The 18412-nt window shown below is 34.7% G+C and overlaps 2 protein-coding genes and 2 long non-coding RNA genes across 6 annotated transcripts; 3 read left to right on the top strand and 1 right to left on the bottom strand.

Annotated features, from left to right (window-relative positions):
- The first annotated feature begins 1093 nt into the window (after positions 1-1093).
- Positions 1094-2237, top strand: LOC140876388 (uncharacterized). Its single transcript, XR_012148775.1, has 3 exons — positions 1094-1238; positions 1327-1483; positions 1975-2237. It is a non-coding gene; the product is annotated as an uncharacterized lncRNA (long non-coding RNA).
- A 251-nt stretch (positions 2238-2488) lies between these two features.
- LOC140876389 (uncharacterized) lies at positions 2489-4004 on the top strand. Its single transcript, XR_012148776.1, has 3 exons — positions 2489-3080; positions 3169-3325; positions 3818-4004. It is a non-coding gene; the product is annotated as an uncharacterized lncRNA (long non-coding RNA).
- A 2551-nt stretch (positions 4005-6555) lies between these two features.
- On the top strand, positions 6556-7742 carry LOC140875304 (uncharacterized). The gene is made up of 2 exons (XM_073278966.1): positions 6556-6713; positions 7131-7742. Exons 1-2 carry the CDS (start codon positions 6699-6701, stop codon positions 7536-7538), a joined length of 423 nt encoding a protein of 140 aa, XP_073135067.1. The 5' UTR covers positions 6556-6698; the 3' UTR covers positions 7539-7742.
- A 1252-nt stretch (positions 7743-8994) lies between these two features.
- Positions 8995-12623, bottom strand: LOC140892914 (uncharacterized). Of its 3 annotated transcripts, XM_073301967.1 has the most exons (4): positions 12485-12623; positions 12365-12409; positions 9495-10341; positions 8995-9376 (listed from the first exon to the last, which is right to left on the bottom strand). In XM_073301967.1, the coding sequence occupies exons 3-4, from the start codon at positions 10233-10235 to the stop codon at positions 9215-9217; spliced, it is 903 nt and encodes a 300-aa protein (XP_073158068.1). In that variant the 5' UTR covers positions 10236-10341; positions 12365-12409; positions 12485-12623; the 3' UTR covers positions 8995-9214. The 3 variants fall into 3 exon arrangements, with proteins under 3 accessions (XP_073158068.1, XP_073158078.1, XP_073158060.1); XM_073301977.1 differs by lacking the exon at positions 12365-12409; XM_073301959.1 differs by lacking the exons at positions 12365-12409; positions 12485-12623 and having other exon boundaries at positions 9495-10364.
- Positions 12624-18412: the final 5789 nt, after the last annotated feature.

Consider the following 18412-nt stretch of genomic DNA (forward strand, 5'->3'; position numbering starts at 1 on the left):
ATGATGTCACCTTCATGTTTCATGAATCATTTTAATATCCAAGGCTAAACATTAACATTTATCGACGTTGGAGGTCGCTTCAAATCGACAGACTCCGTATATAAACAAATATCTTCAATCGGATATTATCAAAACGATGTTCTAATGATAGGATCTCATTAAATTAGATCTAGATGATAAATTGGTAATTCTTTCAATTAAAAAGAATTAAACGCATCATGCTACAAAGTCTTTATCGTGGATTCTACTCGAAAATACGTATAATTGAAATGCTGTGATGTATTTAATCTATTTTTCGAACTTTTAAAATAATCTTTCTTCATTCTGATGAAATCATTAATTGGTCTTGGAAACAATAAATCATTACTTTTTTTTATTGCTTAATGTATGTTAACAGAAAGATTATGACATCTCTTTTGGCAAAGGAATAATGTAATGTCTATGGTCTTAATCTAGTAATTGATATTGTAGGTGACTAATTCAATATTGGCACGTCAGGCCTTCAATAATACACGTACACTGAAATTGAAAGAACAAGGTACAAGTGGATGGCTTACTCTTCCACATTCACACGTGTCTTTGTCCTATTGGTCCACCGCAATACCTGCGGACTGGCCTTGATCGGATCATTTCAACGATAAGTTAGATCCTACCAATACAGGCACTGCCTTGACATACATCTAAAGATCCTCATTCATCAATAAATGTGGGGTTCATTATTTTTTAGTGGACCCTACATGTATTGTTAAATAAGGACCCTTAGATTTATCATGAGGGTAGTGTGAAAACCCGAAACTTGGCCTCCAAGTTTTTTCAATTTAGGAATGATCTCCCAAAATTGGAAGAGGTAATCTTTTCTTTTCTTTGAGATTGAGCTTTTTGGATACAAACCAACTTATTTTAGCAATTAAATCAAGTTAGTGTATTGTCAGATTTCCTTCCTCAATTTTTGAAATCAAGGCTGATTTTATTCTCTTAATCAGTGCAACAAATCGCCCCATGTCAGCCCAAAATCTTGTCCAACCTTGCCTATATAAATGCATAAGACCTCTCAAAATCCTATTACAATTCCTCTCTTAGTTCGAACCCCAAGGCTGCCAATTCTCCTCCATAATTTCGAGAATTTGGCTGCCACTTGGAGTCCAAAAATCTGTCCAATTCTCTTCTTGTGCACGTGGGCTTTGGCCACAGAGTTTGGGAAGAATAGTCTCAAGAGTTGTCCACTAGTCGAGATTGAGGTACACTTGGAATTTTGTCCACTTTCTTTGGTCTATTTTCAGCAAATAGGCTAATTCTTCTACCAACATTTCTCTTATAAATTCGAAGGTTAGGACCAAGAACTAAGGAAGAAAATGCTTAGGGAATTTAATCAAGAAGGCTGCCAGAATTTCAAAAATTCAGTAGGCTGAATTTTCGAGTTGTGCTTCCAAAGTTTTTGGTTTAAGCTTCGCCTATTCAAGTATTTGATACTCGCAAGAATTCTGTAAGTGGCTTATGTTTTAAAATATTATGTATGATTTAAAATTTCGATCGTTCATGATATTCTTTCGAATTTTGCTATGTAATTCTTATTCTTGATAAGATTTGTTATAAGTATGTTTTGGCACTGTTATAACTCAAATTAAGAGTGAAAAGGGAATTTTCGAACTATGCTATGTTATGGCCCTGATGCGGTGGGTAAGAATAACCGACAAATGACCTCACCCCTTAGAGGGATTACATATAGGGGACTGATCAGTTAACCACGAATAATGAGAGGAATTTCAGTGTCTAGCCAAAGTTATTTTATGCTATGTTATGTCATGATGATGTTCATGCTATGTTATGTTAAGACATGATATGAAATGTTTACGCTTTGAATTATGCTATGAGTTTTTGAAATAATATATATATGTATATATTTTGATATGATCAATCGACCCCCACTTGCTGAGTGTTTTTCAAAACACTCACCCCTTATCTTTTTCCTCCCAGATGATACAGAAGAAGAATTAGAGAAGAAAGAACAAGACATGCTTTGGAGATGGTGATGAAGATAATTTTTGAGCTTTTATTCTTATTTTTAAGTTGTAAGACTGGTTTGCATATACTTTATTAAGAGCCTGGTTGTTTTCGAATTTTATTTGAAAACAACGGCGATGTCACCCGACCCCGGGATCGGGGGTGTGACAGAAATGGTATCAGAGCAAAACCAGATTCATGATCTTAATGGGAGATTAGAATTTAGAATATATGATCTTGATTGGAAACTAGGATTTAGAATGAGAAAGAACCGCTTTGGTTTAGTATTTAGAATGGGGAAGAACTAATTAAGATTATTATTTATGTTGAATAGGAAATATAAAATTTGATATTGATTTATTTTGGATTTAAGATTGATGGATTTTGGTAGTAACTTATTGGTTTTAGTTAGATTGATTTTTGGGATATAAGTTGAAAAATTATTATTATTATTTTTTTATTTAAGTTTGACAAGTTAGATTTTTGACATTTGAATTTCTAAATTAAGTTATGATTTTTTTTAGATTTAAGTTTGAAAATTATTAGGCATATTAGACAACTAAGTTAATACAAGTTTCGAGGACGAAACTTCTCATAAGGAGGGAAGGATGTGAAAACCCGGAACTTGGCCTCCAAGTTTTTTCAATTTAGGAATGATCTCCCAAACTTGGAAGAGGTAATCTTTCCTTTTCTTTGAGATTGAGCTTTTTGGATACAAACCAACTTATTTTAGCAATTAAATCAAGTTAGTGTATTGTCAGATTTTCTTCCTCAATTTTTGAAATCAAGGCTGATTTTATTCTCTTAATCAGTGCAACAAATCGCCCCATGTCAGCCCAAAATCTTGTCCAACCTCGCCTATATAAATGCATAAGACCTCTCAAAATCCTATTACAATTCCTCTCTTAGTTCGAACCCCAAGGCTGCCAATTCTCCTCCATAATTTCAAAAATTTGGCTGCCACTTGGAGTCCAAAAATCTGTCCAATTCTCTTCTTGTGCACGTGGACTTTGGCCAAAGAGTTTGGGAAGAATAGTTTCAAGAGTTGTCCACTAGTCTGCCTTAAATTCGAGATTGAGGTACACTTGGAATTTTGTCCACTTTCTTTGGTCTATTTCCAGCAAATAGGCTAATTCTTCTACCAACATTTCTCTTATAAATTCGAAGGTTAGGACCAAGAAATAATGAAGAAAATGCTTAGAAAATTTAATCAAGAAGGCTGCCAGAATTTCGAAAATTCAGTAGGCTGAATTTTCGAGTTGTGCTTCCAAAGTTTTTGGTTCAAGCTTCGCCTATTCAAGTATTTGATACTCGTAAGAATTCTGTAAGTGGGTTTATATTTTAAAATATTATGTATGATTTAAAATTTCGATCGTTCATGATATTCTTTCGAATTTTGCTATGTAATTCTTATTCTTGATAAGATTTGTTATAAGTATGTTTTGGCACTGTTATGACTCAAATTAAGAGTGAAAAGGGAATTTCCGAACTATGCTATGTTATGGCCCTGATGCGGTGGGTAAGAATAACCGACAAATGACCTCACCCCTTAGAGGGATTACATATAGGGGACTGATCAGTTAGCCACAAATAATGAGAGGAATTTCAGTGTCTGGCCAAAGTTATGTTATGCTATGTTATGTCATGATGATGTTCATGCTATGTTATGTTAAGACATGATATGAAATGTTTACGCTTTGAATTATGCTATGAGTTTTTGAAATAATATATATATGTATATATTTTGATATGAACGATCGACCCCCACTTGCTGAGTGTTTCCCAAAACACTCACCCCTTACCTTTTCCCTCCCAGATGATACAGAAGAAGAATTAGAGAATCGAGAACAAGACCAGTTTTGGGGTTGGTGAAAGAAAGAACTTTAGGATTTAATTTTGTTATTTCTTTTGGGATTGTTGCATTTAATATTTTGATATTTAAGTCTTTTAGTCGCTTCCGCAATTATGTATTAGTTTTTGGGTTAACGAGTTGTAAAGACAATTTTTTTGGAGCTTTTATTTATGAGAAAAGACTGGTTTGCATATACTGTATTAAGAGCCTGGTTATTTTCGAATTTTATTTGAAAACAATGGCTATGTCACCCGACCCTGGGATCGGGGCGTGACAGGTAGTGCCTGTAAAGATAGGTTGAAATCAGACACGATTTCAATCAACTTTTTCCTTTGTTTGGAAACACATGATTTCTTTTTAGGAGATGCATAATTTCGAGAGTACCTCGTATTCCATATTTTATTAAATCAGAATTTCGAATTAAACTTTGTATTAAAAACTATTTATATGTAATTGACGTTAGCCACATTTATGCAGGTTATAAAAAAAAAATGCAACGACAATGTAAATGATATGTTTGTTATTATATATATCCGTATTGATGGAATAAATAAAACAGAGTCAAATGATCACGAATTTGATTTGATTTCTTCTATCATTGTTCGATTTACTCGACTAACATTATTCATAAATTATTGAATTAAACCTGAAGATTACGTGATATAATCCAAAACGAGGCGTTCGGAGATTCACATAACAAAAAAAAAAGGCAATGATTTACGGTGTAAAATTTCATGCGGGAGAACTATTTATTTACTAAAAGGTATCTAAAGTAAATAAATTTACTATGCAGTAACCAAAAAAAATAGTAAGTTTTTATGAGACAATTTCACAAATTTATATATATGAGATACGATGAGTTAATTCGACTTATATTTATAATAAAAAATAATATTTTTCACATAAAAAATAATAATTTTTTATATATCAAATTGAATAAAATATATATCTCATAAAATCACTTATAAGATTGTTTTCATAGAAGTTTGTGCAATAAACGGTAACAAATAATCAAAGAAATAAGTAGTGGGGAGGAGGGGACAGAATTGCGGGTGCAGATGAGTAAGATCCAGCGTGGCCTGTGTAAATGGAGCCCACTTCACGAGTGAAGGCATCTGGTACATGGGCCCATTGGGCCCTGCCCATATTCAATATTAAGGAAGATGGTAATTCACTTTTTGAATGGGAGAGCCGTCTCTCCGTTTTGGGATGCCACGTGAATCTACAGTAACATAATTCGGTATTATTTGGGACAACTTTTGAGAAGTGATTCAAGTGTTTTTTAAATAAAATTTTGCAAAATTTTAAAATTTATTAAGAAAAAATTAGAAGTTTTTTTTAAAAGTTTTTCCAAATACTACATAATATATATATATATATATATATATATATATATATATATCTTTTTAGTTTTTGAGTTTAATATACAGATGGGGTGGTTGGCGTCTCTTATGATTTTGTTTTTATATTATTTTATATTTATTATGAGATTATAATATCAAATTAATTTGTCAAGTGTTAAAAAGTTTTAACTTGATCACCTCCTGTGTAAAAATTTAACCCCGTGATTTGGATACTGAGTATGTATTTAATTAAAGAGTAACACTCCTATGAGACGGTCTCATCCGTGAGACGGGTTAACTCTACCCATATTTATAATAATAAGTAATACTTTTGGCATAAATTGTAATATTTTTTAATGGATAACCCATACAAGATACCCGTCTCATAAAAATGATCCTTAAGACCGTCTCATATGAGTTTTTGCATTAATTAAATTACATTACAATATTACACTGATTTCGGTTCTTGAATATACACAAATGTACAAAAGTTCTTAGATCAACTCACTTAAAAAATAAAAATATAACACCATGGGACTTGAAGTACTATTTTTCTTTCTTTCTTTTTTTTTTTTTCATATGGGTGGGGGTTTTTCACAAGCATAAAATTAGTATAACATACGAGAGTATGATGAAAGAGTGGTCACCACTTGCTCATGCATTTAACGGCACAGAAGAGGCCATCAAGAAAACATAACGATAGGCAGAGTAAATTTGGCCTCCACCATGTGTCTTTGCCTGTTCAAAATCCATTTTAATTATATTTATATGTATGATATTCCGAGTGTATGTTATTGGGAATTCATGATCGTCGCAAAATGTTCATATAAACGTTTTGTGGAATGTGTCAACAGTCCTCGCCTCACATATATTTTAAAATTTTATATATATATTTTTTGGAAAATTTTGGATTAATTTGATATTAGTCCGGGTAATTCGATTCAAAAAGTTGTACATAACATGACAGTCAAGCTCGTTGCAGCCTTCCTTCATCTATTCCACTTTCGCGGACGGTAAAAACCCATTTACAAACAAACTTCATTAACATTTAAATAGATAGAGATGTAAACGAATCAAGTTGATTTGTGAGTTTTTCGAGCTAACTATTAAAATCTTATTCAAAAATTATCAAACTCGAGCTGGTTTCGTGTTAGAAAATTTTAAGATTTGTACACATTCCACTTCGATTGAACGAATGTTTTGTCGAAATTAAATTAGCCAACCACTTGGTCCACCTAGACTTCACATCCCTGATCTTGATATGCCAACTCCGCTAATAATGTTTATATCTCCCAAACTTCCATTTCTTTATTTAATTTTATTAATGTTATGACACCAATGATTTTTCATCCCTATAAATACCCCTACAAATGATCTAATCTCTTCACCCCTTTAGAAAACATCTCTTGTAGTGTTTCTCTTCTTTTTTCTGATCCAGCTAGTTTTCACCACTCTCTTCTTTACTTATTATTTTTCTCTCGATCGTTTCCAAATTAAACACGATGGTCAAAGCTGAGGTACCCATAATTATATATATGTGGTTTCCATGAACAAGTTAATCTTGATGATCTCGAGTTAAACTTTTCAGATCTTGATCATCAGTGGATGGATCGAATTTAATATGGAGTTTTAATTAGTTGATAAATTTGGCATCTTGTGACACTATGAGATGTATCAAACTCATTATTATTGCATGAAAATGTTTGATCTGCATGATATATATATATATATATTTTCTTTGAGTAAGAGTGTTTGAGCATATAATATACATCACCAATCAAGATTTGAAAGCTTTCTTGATGATCCATCAGTTAATTAGCTAGATCGAAGTATATATATATACATAATTACGTATGTTTCTACAATATATCAATTGTGCAATATTAATGTAACACTCTTGGGTAAATGATGTCTGAAACGTTTGTTAATCATAGATTATAGTTCCAACACCAGTGTCTGAGACAGCCGCCCCGGAAAATGTGAAGGAGGTGGAGGTGGAGGCAGCGCTACCTGCTCCGGAGGCGCCGGCCGAGATCGAGGAGCCCGCAGTGGCCGAAGCCGTGGAAGCGCCGCCGGAAGACGAGCCTGAGGAAGCTGCTCCGACAGAAGAACCGGCAGAAGTAGTTGCTGCTGAAGAGGCTGCAGAGGAAGCAGCGCCAGCTGCTGAGGTGGAGGTCTCAGAAGAGCCAGCTGAAGTAGTAGTTGCTGCTGTGGAAGAGACTCAAACAGAGGAAGCCACCACCGATGAACCGGAGGCTCCAGCACCGGAAGAGCCCGAGCCCGCGGAGGAAGCGGTGGCGCCGGCCGCAGAAGTTCCGGCCGAGAAGGAAGGCGAGGAGTGAGTGAAAGAAGGTTGATGCAGAGTCGATGGAGTGATATGGTGTCTATTTTTCTGTTTGCAATGTTAGTATTGGTGTTTTTTAAGCCAAAATCATGTGGAATGAATGGGTATCATCTCATGAGTTGTATTGTGGTTTTATCTTATAAATATTATAGTGTGTGGTAAAGAGTGCAATTAAATCTTCTCCTTCCAAAGGTTGAGTCCATATGTATACTTCTTAGGCAGTGATTATAAGTTTTCGCAAACATTCTTATAAGTTCATGTTCGCTGGCTACATACAAAAAATTTTCAGCCCAAATAATAAGACGGGACTTAATTAATACTATCATGATGGAATGTGGTCACAGCTAGCAGGGATCAATGAATCCGATATTATATTGATTCTGTGGTCCTCATGTGGTTTGTATTTCTAACAAGATATATTTTGCGTAACAGATAATTCCTGTTCATATTATAATTTCTTGGCCAAGTATCTAATGACAGCCAAAAGAGCATAAATAGGATATTTGAAACAAGGAAAAATAAGTTTTTTGCTCTAGTAACTTTACCCCCTTTGGTTTTTGGTCCATTAACTTCTTCGATATGGGTTTTGGTACACTAACTTTGCATAATCAGTGCTTTTTGGTCCAATTGTATACGTGTCAGCTTTTGATATGTCCACATCATCATTTTGGACCAATCAGAAATTGACACGTATGCAGTTGGACCAAAAAACATTGATTATGCAAAGTTAATGTACTAAAACTCACATCGAAAAAGTTAATGGACCAAAACCAAAACATGAATAAGTTAATGGACAAAAAAACTTATTTTCCCTTAAAACAAAGTACATAATTGTTTCATGGCCAACCAACATTCTCTCTAATTATAAATTTCGAGTTTAAATACAGGTTTGACTCGCATCTTCACCTTCTTCTGAAAGCCTCCACTTTGATTGGTGCTTAGGCAAAAATAAACCATAGGATAAGAAATCTAGAGAGATTAAATGGATAGCTGAATAATCTTGTAAAGTTAAGGGAATAAACTTGAACCGATATGATCATAGGCATCCATGAATAACATCGGAAATGAACTTGAATAGGTATGACCTCAAGTAAATCCTTGTATAACATCGGAAAACTGGAGTTTTATGATCCAATGAAGATTCAAACTTGATAAGATATCCGTGCTATTCTATACAAACTTGAAAGTGGAGCTCAGCTTATAGGAATTGGTTCGGAATTTTTTATAAAAAAAAAAATTCAGTCAAATTACAAAATTCAATTAAATTAAAGGAATACCAAGGGGACAACGACTTAGATATAACCAGGTTTTTTAGAACCTAATCGGACAGGACCGACGACTGGTTTGACCGAGAACCGGTCCGATCCACCGGTCAAAACCGATCAAGAACCAACTGAATTGGGACGGAAAAAGTACATCATGAGATCTCAAGAACACATGTATACATGCAAATATCCAATTCATGTCATCCATCCAGAAACTTTTTTCATTGATGTTCCAATAATACTTATCATATCATGTTTTATAAATATAGGTTGTTTCTGATCCGGTAAACGACATCGAACAAGGACAATGTACCAATCCTTTCCTAACTAAAACTACCTGGTATAATCCAATAAAGAGGAGGTGACAACATCTTTCCAAAATTATATGTAAAATGTTATATCACCTAATTCAATTTGAATCTGCTTTTTGTACAGTGGTCTTGAATAAGAGGATGTATATCCTGTGATCCATGGAGAAATAAATGAACCCCCCAACTGAATGAGTCACAAATGATCCAAAACTTGTCCCCACTATACAGTGCCAAGCAGGTCCATAGGCCCCATCAAACTCCTACAAAAACAAGATAATAAAACCCATGACTAACCTAATCAAGATAGATATATTTAAGGAAATAAACCGATAAAAATTGAAAGAACCCACGAATGATCAAAATCCATCATCTAATTACCTTTTTAAGAGTAAAAGCAAGAGACTTGGAGGTGAACTTCTCCAAGCTATCATGAGTTTTTCTCGCACAATTAACAGCATGAATCTGCACAGACGGAGGCATATCAACAGCAACAACTCTAACTCCAGCACAAGAGAAGAAACCAGACAGCTCAATCTGTGAACCGCAAATTGACTTCCTTCTCCCTCTATTATCAAGAGGGAGAGATGATACAGAGAGCCTTCTGCCATCGAACACTTTAGGAAAACCCTTCACTTGGTCACTCTCTAGACTCCTGGTCATCAATAGGGACGCCTTCTTCACGTCGTACTCCACCAAAGATGATTTCTTTCGGTCTTTATTTGATGGATTCTTGATTTCATCCTTCTCTTTCACCTTGGCTTTCGAGATGAAGTGATGTTTCCCCTCATTTTTTGAAACTGGAAAATCGTTTCTTTCGCGGTGGCTTTTTGACTTGGTCAAAGATGTATTCAGAGCTGGGGAAATGGTGAAGGTTTTTTCTTGGAAATGGGTATCAGGTCGAGGATGTAGACGCAGATTAGAGGGGTCTAAGGAGTTGGAGGTTAGTTTCTTGTGAGATGCATATACCTTGGAGAAGCGATGCGATATGCTTTCGACAGTGGAAGCAGTGATGACGACGGGATCTGGGGTTGGGTGGTGGTGGAGGACTTTGGGAGCAGGAGCAGTGGCGGAGGCGGCGATGGGGGTGGGTTTGGCGTGCTTCTTGAGTGTGGGATTCATCGATGTAGGAAGAAGAAAATGTACCCACTCAAAGCTTTCCAATCCATTGCATGAGCAACCACTTGCAAAAAGATCAGGAGGCCAATAAATTGGGAATAGCTGGGACCTAATACGCAGACAAGAGACAACAGAAGGGAAAATCAAGTAGAATATTTGGGGAATATATTTGTTAATCGAACAAGAAGCATTGCAATCCAACATACAACCTGTATTTAAAAAGCTTGCAATTAATTGGGCAAACATCAAAGGAATAGAAAAATTCACAGTTAAAGATTTCGATATGTATGTATTTATGCATTAAAATTGAAAAAAAAGTTCGTAACATAGTAGAATGATAGCTTACTATGCTAAACAAAATTCAGACCTTGGATGCCGCTGGTTGACGAAATTACAGAATTGATAAGACAAGAAGAGTATCGCCTTGTATAAATTCCTATGCTCTTAGTCATGATCCAATGTCTTACATCTATATATAGGTAAGGCAAAAACTCAAATGAGACGGTCTCAAGGGCCATTTTCTTGAGGCGGGTCTCTTATATGAATTATCCATTAAAAAGTATTATATTTTATGCCAAAAGTATTACTTATTATTATAAATATAGGTAGGATTGACCCGTCTCATTTGTGAGACCGTCTCACAAGAGCGTTACTCTATAGGTAAATTGCTATATTCTGAACTAAACATATATGTATAGAAAAACATCACTATTGATTGCGAACAAGGTGAAGCTGATGTCATTAGTAAGTGTGTACTGGAAAAACAAGGTGAAAACAAGAGATAGCTAGCACGACAGATTCCAGTATTTCAAACAGGTTAAATGAACCTAAAGCAATAAAGCAAGGGACACATACAATATCACCGACTTCAGTAATAAAATCTAAAGTTCTGATACATGATACATCTGTTAAGTTCTTATATATCTGCCAAAAGAGTATTGTCATTAGAATCAGGAGTAAAAATAAAACTTCAGCATGGTTTACTCTTGATCAGGCTTTTAAATGAAAATGCATCCGAATGATTTAAGAAATTTGAATGAACTCAACAAACACCCCAGAAGCCTAATCATGCACCGAAACCATAACTGATTAAATATCTAGTACCCATGGTTTTACAACCTTCCTTTAATTCAAAATTTTCGTTTTTTTATTTAATCTAAATATCAATGGGATGATCCACCAAGGATTGTGAAATTTTTTGAATTAATATAATATAAGTTAGAATCACAACTTTTAATTGGATTCAACTCTTTTAAAGATTTTGGATACAAAGCTCAGATTTGAGGAAATATACAATCTATTTTCAATTATGGTTTAATTTTAAAAAAAATTAAATCTTTGACTTAAATGGTGCTAATTTACTGTACCGCCCAAGATTTCAACTCCAATTCCGATACAAGTCCTTTGTTTCCACCAAATGAATATCGAGTTTTAAGTCTGATTTACTCGTAATATAAAAGTCAGAAATAAATTCATTTTTACACTTAATATAATATATTATGATTGTACATTTTTTCTTTATTAATTGATTAGTTTTTTCCTCATAAAAGTTTTGTTTTTTTCGTCTGAGTGTCGGGATTATTGGTTTATTTTATTCAATGCTGTATACATCAAGAATAAAAATATCATCTTCTTTAATTTTCTATACTATCTATCTGTATGGATTAGGAGTATTTAATAATAATATTATTGCATTTTAGATTGAGGAATAGTCATTTCGAAAAGCCAAAGGCTGAGTGTTAGAGAATCTACGTGATCCTTGTTTTTAAAGATTGCAAAAACTATTTAAGAGAGTAAAATTTTTTTAAAAAAGGCAAAACAAAAAGGAAAGAGATCTAAAAACATATATCACATCTTACAGTGTAAACAAAACAAATCGCAGATCTATAAACATAAATCACATTTTACAACAGATGGAAGAAAAGCAGAAGAGCAAAAACCGTTTTAAACAAAACAAAACACAAATCTGAAAACATAAATCACGTTTTACAGACACAGATCTAAGAATATACTTGTAGAAGTAAAGAAGAGGAAAAAAACCAAAAGAAGAAACCCGGAGGAAGCTTTTCAGTGTAAACAAAACAAAACACAGATCTAAGCAAACCAAAAGGACAAAAAAGAGAACAACAAACCCGTTAGTTTCCGAGTTCCAAACAGAGGCCACACAAAACGCAGATCTGAAAAGATACAGTACATTTACAACAGGTGGAAGTAAAACGAAGGCAAAAAACAGAGGGAATCGATTCCCGTACCAAGTTTCCAACTCCAGCCACACAACGCAGAACTATCGGAAGGATGGAATAACGCCTAATTCACGGCAGAGAAGACGATGAGCAGCGAAAGCCGAAGCCAAGCATAAGGCGCAGAGCACAGAACGATGGGAAAAGAGCAGAATGGTAATAAAATTGTTCTTTAGCTTATTTTTTCAATTAAAATTAAAATTGGCAATAAAATTGTCTCGGCACGATGAAAACAATGGAATAAAGTGTTTGACTGGTAAAAAATAAGCACTTTTTTAAGTTAAAATTAGAGATTTTTCAAAAGCAAAAAATTATAAGATTTATATATAAATAAATGGTAGTAAAAATAAGTACAAGCACAATTCATTATAAGTAAATGGGCCGATTGAAACTTGTAATTCACCAAAATTTGAGGCCCGATCTTGTTATTATTGTTTATTTGTTTTCAGTTTTAATATGAGTTATTTGCATCAATCACCCCCGTGAAATATTGAAAATGTACATTTTTCCCCTGTGAACTTTAATAGGCATCTTTAATTCTGACTTTTTAAAAAATTAGTACACTCGCCCCTTCAGATAAGTGATTGTTGCGCATGCGCCCCTCATGCGACTTGACAAAGATTTTGATATTTGTTTGCACCAAATACCCTTGTGAAATATTAAAAATGCATATTTGACCCCTATGAAAATAATTTTTAAATATATTCAACCCATAATACACAATTTTTATTAAAATCTAATTATAAAATATTTATCAAACATTTTTCGTTTTATTGATTTTATTTTCAATTTTAAATTTATTATGATTATATAATTGTTTTTAAAAAAATATTATTATTTTATCTTGTTATCATATTTTATTAATCTTTTTTCTTGTTTCCAACTTCTCTATTAAAAATGCATTTATAAACGAGATTTAAATACCTAAAATTACCAAAATATTAAATCAAAATGATAAGTGAATGATAAGTACCAAATATTTTTAATTTTATTTATTTTTTTTTATTTTTCAAATTCTCCATTAAACATGATTCATAAATAAGGATTTAAATATCTAAAAATACCAAAATATTGAACCAAATTATAAGTTCATTAATGTTACTTTTTCGATTTAGAATTATATAAGCATTTTATTTTTTTTATTATTTATTACAAATTGTGAAATGCATATTCTCGAAAAATTTAAATTTTGGTTCAATAATATATAGTCCTAAATCGAAAAAATAATATGTTTGAACTTATCAGTTTAGTTCAATATTTTGGTACTTGAAATTATTTAAATACTTGTTTATGAATGCATATTTAATGAAAAAGTTGGAAATACGAAATGAATTTAAAAAAATAATAATAATAGGATAAATTAATAATATTTTTTTAAAAAATAATTAATTAATGACAATACATTTAAAATAAAAAATTTATATAACAAAAAATATTTTCTAAATATTTATAATTGGATTTTATTAAAAATTGTGTATTATGGGTCGAATAGATTTAAAAATTATTTTCACAGGGGTCAAATATGCATTTTTAATATTTCACAGGGGTATTTGGTGCAAAAAAAATATCAAAATCTTTGTACAGTCGCATGAAGGGCGCGTGCGCAACAATCACTCATCTGAAGGGGCGAGTGTGCTAATTTTTTAAAAGGTCAGGGTTGAAGATATATGCTTATTAAAATTTCACAGGGAAAAAGTGTGCATTTTCAATATTTCACAGGGGTGGTTGACGCAAATAACTTGTTTTAATATTATAAAATTATTGTTTGACGTGTTTTAAAATTTGTATTGAACTATTAAACATCTTGCTTGTATTATGATGTTGACATTAATTTCTAAGTTTTAAATTTGGGAAAATTTTTTTTGAATTAGCATGCTGAAATTAATTTTTATATTTGGAATTGGAGAACTCTCAATATACTAAAGTAGAATATGTGAATTTTAATTTGTTGTGTTTAAGAAAATTTGCACTGTATATCAAGTGTGCTGAGAATCCGCTCGAGTACTTTCAAAATTTGTGTATTTTTTATCACGGTAGCAAGTACAGAAAGAAGTTTCTCAAAGTTGAAGTTCGTCAAAACTTTTCTCAGAGTAATCATGTCACAATAAATATTGAATGAGCTGACTCAACTAAAAAATAAATTATTGAACATTTAGTGACCCTTACCCGGATCACCTTCTAAACAGAACTTAGACATGCAATTAACTTAATTAAACAGATATCAGAATAAACTGCGAAAACATTACAAATACTACAATCCCAAGGCAAGGAATCTGTAAAAATCCAATTAGATTATACAAGCATATCGAAAAGCTGTATCAATCCGATAACAACAGAAATAAAAACCTAAGCGAAGCTCCAGCTGACCAACCGCTGCCTAACCCCTCCTGGAACCACCCGCCTCGTCCAAGCGCAAACCTGCCCCATGGAATAGAATGTCCAGAAACACAAAGTACGAGACGTGAGCATAAAATGCTCAGTATGAGAGTATGAGTATACATGCATGCAAAGTGAACTCCCTATAACTCGAGGTCAAAGATCAGATAACAGAGACAGACCGGGCCCTGGTATGTAGCACGCTGTGCCGTCGCTGCAGGAGGTGACTCCCATACCAATATACCAGTGGATATGCCGGACCCAAATCGATGGAAGTCCATCCACTAACAGGATAGGGTACAACCCTACTAATATACATCTCGAAGGAGATAGCTCAATATGCAGATGAATGCAGCATAAATCAATGACATATAAATCATGCAGTCACATAATACATGCATACTCAGTCAGGATATCTCGAACAGTACTATCGTACCTAACACCGAAGTCTGAACTAAGCTGGAAGAAGACAACCCCTAGCTGCCTTAGGTTCAAGTCCCGACCCGACCTGGTCTCAAGACTGACCCGACCTGACCTCTCCCTTCAAGCCCAACCTGAACTGCTCCTGGTCAAGCCCGACCTGAACTGCTCCTGGTCAAGCCCCGAGCTACTCCTTCCCGAACTCCCGAGCTACTCTTTCCCGAGCTCCCGAGCTACTCGTTGGTCCAAGTAGAACTAAGAAGTGAGATGAAATGGTGTAAAATGACCGAACCCTCGACTCCTATTTATAGAGGATGAGCCGGGGCAGGTGTCAATCGAGTGCATGACACCTAGCAGGACACTAATCGTGTTTTAGCTCCAGCCACGTGTCCATTCCCGACCTGAATACCATGTGTTCTTCCTATGACCGAACACTACCCTAGCCTTGCACATCACTTTCTTGAGCACCCTAAGCCCCGACCCGAGCCAAGCACAAACACATTCCCGAGCCCTAGCTCCAAGCCCGAGCTCTAGCTCAATTCCCGAGCTCTTGCTCAATGCCCGAGCTATTGTTGAACAACCATGACCGACCCGAGCTACTCATGACCGACCCGAACTACTCATGTCATGTGTTCTTGATCTTAACTTGTGCTCTTGTTAATAAAATATAATTAACCAATTAATCTTGTAAATTGGAACTGGGCTACTACATTCTCCCCCACTTAAGATATTTCGTCCTCGAACTGTTGGAACACGCGTTCTATGATCACACGGATGTGATACCCGAAGCAGCGAAAGTTTAAAAATTTTATTTTTCGATATGGAACGATTCCATATCATGGGTATCAAATCCAAACGATTAAAATCTTGCAAGTAAAAATATAAATTCACAATTAAAATATTTTTACCTCTTCAAGCTAAGGCTTGATTATGGACTCCAACAGATTTAATCTGCTCTTTTTGTAAATCCCGGGAACCGATGACTCGCTCGATCAATCTCCGAAATTAGGTCCACGAATAGAAAACAGAAACCCTCTGATTGATTGCACTAGAAATCAATCAGATGTTTATCGTAGAGAATAAACAGATTTGATCTGTCAATTCAGAATGTAATTTTTCAGAAAAATCACAGACTGAATTTTCTCAAAAGGGACAAGAGGAATTCGAAATTCCCCTAAGAAAATATAGAGTGTGATTTTCGAAAATTGCTTGATCAAAAAATTATTATTTTCGAAACCTACACACATATATATATATATAATTTCTAGACTGGATTAAGTTATAATTGTATTAAGATACTAGCTCCTTAGGGCCCACAATTCATAACTTAAGCCTAACAAGCCAAGCCCTTTATTATAGAAATTAATATAAAATTCATCATGACTCCGATTGATAAACCGATTTCATCAATGTGCACAGAAACTATTTCTGCACCTTTTAAAGTCAAGATAATTTTTCTGAATCCGAATTCAGTGATTTCCAAAAATGTCCATCCCTATGTCATTTTAGGAAATTCCACTTCCTTTAGTTAAGAAGTCCAACTTCTCTTTCATTAAATTTAACTCTTTAAATTTAACTATCTCAACGGGGTTTAGTAATCCATTACTTGTGTGACCCTCAATGGTTCAGAAATACAGCTAGCCGTAGGCTCACAACTCCTTGTGACTCGGAACAACGATTTCCGACTTGCCCAACGAATCATGGTAAGAGCGTCTAGCAACATCGCCCCATGATTCCCTAGGTATCACTGATAGTGCCTGCAAGAACCAGTAAGTTTTGGTTAGTGTACAGTACAGTCCCTTCATCCATATATCCCGATCGAATCAACAACCATTGGTACATCGAGAGTCGTTCAAGATTTGATAACTATTCAACGCATCTTGAAGATCAAATAGTGACATCGCATGTGCTACTAGGAAACCAAGTAATCTAAATCACATCGAGTACTCTGGCCAGAGATTTGTCACACTAATATCTCCTCAGATCGCATAGGATATCCACACTCGCAAGCGTGTGGTGAATCCTTGACAACAAAGCATCGACTCCTATATGTGTCGTAACTGTACCCAATCCCGACACCTGATGACCCCATAGAGTCGGTAAACGAGTCAAAGTACAGTACTAGTATATAAAGTCTCAATGATGTTTCAAGTAGTAAGGACTAATGGTGTACAACCAAAACCGCGGACTTATCCACTCAAATAATAATAACCACTTGGAAAGTCCGAATAGGGTAGTTCGATCATTCATCATATGAATATCCATTTGCATGCTTTGAACATCTCCATGTCCACTACCAATGAAACGTGGTACTTGGCATCACAAATGCTAGTCTCAATCTCGAGCGATCCTTATCCTTATTAGCGGACGGCTCAATTGACTAGGAACCGTTTAGAATATACAGTGACTATAAGATGTGTTTCATAATAGTGATCTCTCTTTATTCACTATCTCATCTTACTTACACTATAGTATATTCAAGGTCTTTATCAAAACAACAATAGTATATCACATTATAACAATATGAAGAAAGATAAAGAAAATTCCATTAATTAATATAAATTATATTAAATAAAGATTGTTTATACATAGAGTCATAAAAGCCCTTAGCCACAAGTTGGCTAACCGGGCACCCACTCTTTCAATCTCCCACTTGCCCTAAAGCCAACTAGTCATACTACGTAATCCCATTGCTTCGCGATATTTGTCAAACAATGGTCCTGGCAAGGGCTTAGTAAGTGGATCAGCAATATTTTCTGTAGAGGCCACTCTCTCGACAGTGATGTCTCATCTTTCCACAATCTTCCGGATGATGTGGTATTTTCTCAGTACGTGTTTGGATCTTTGATGAGACCTTGGTTCCTTTGCCTGAGCAACAGCACTAGTGTTGTTGCAGTATACCGGAACTGGACCAACAGATTCAGGAATTACGCCCAACTCTTGGACGAAATTCCTCATCCAAACGGCCTCTTTAGCAGCAGCTGATGCTGCAATGTATTCTTCCTCAGTGGTGGAATCCGCTGTGGTGTCCTGCTTGGAACTCTTCCAAGAGACAGCACCGCCATTGAGCATGAATACAAATCCAGAGGTTGACTTTGAGTAATCCACGTCGCTTTGGAAGCTAGAGTCGGTATAGCCTTCTAA

This window comes from Henckelia pumila, chromosome 1, assembly GCF_033568475.1.
Source record: "Henckelia pumila isolate YLH828 chromosome 1, ASM3356847v2, whole genome shotgun sequence".
Lineage (NCBI taxonomy): Eukaryota > Viridiplantae > Streptophyta > Magnoliopsida > Lamiales > Gesneriaceae > Henckelia > Henckelia pumila.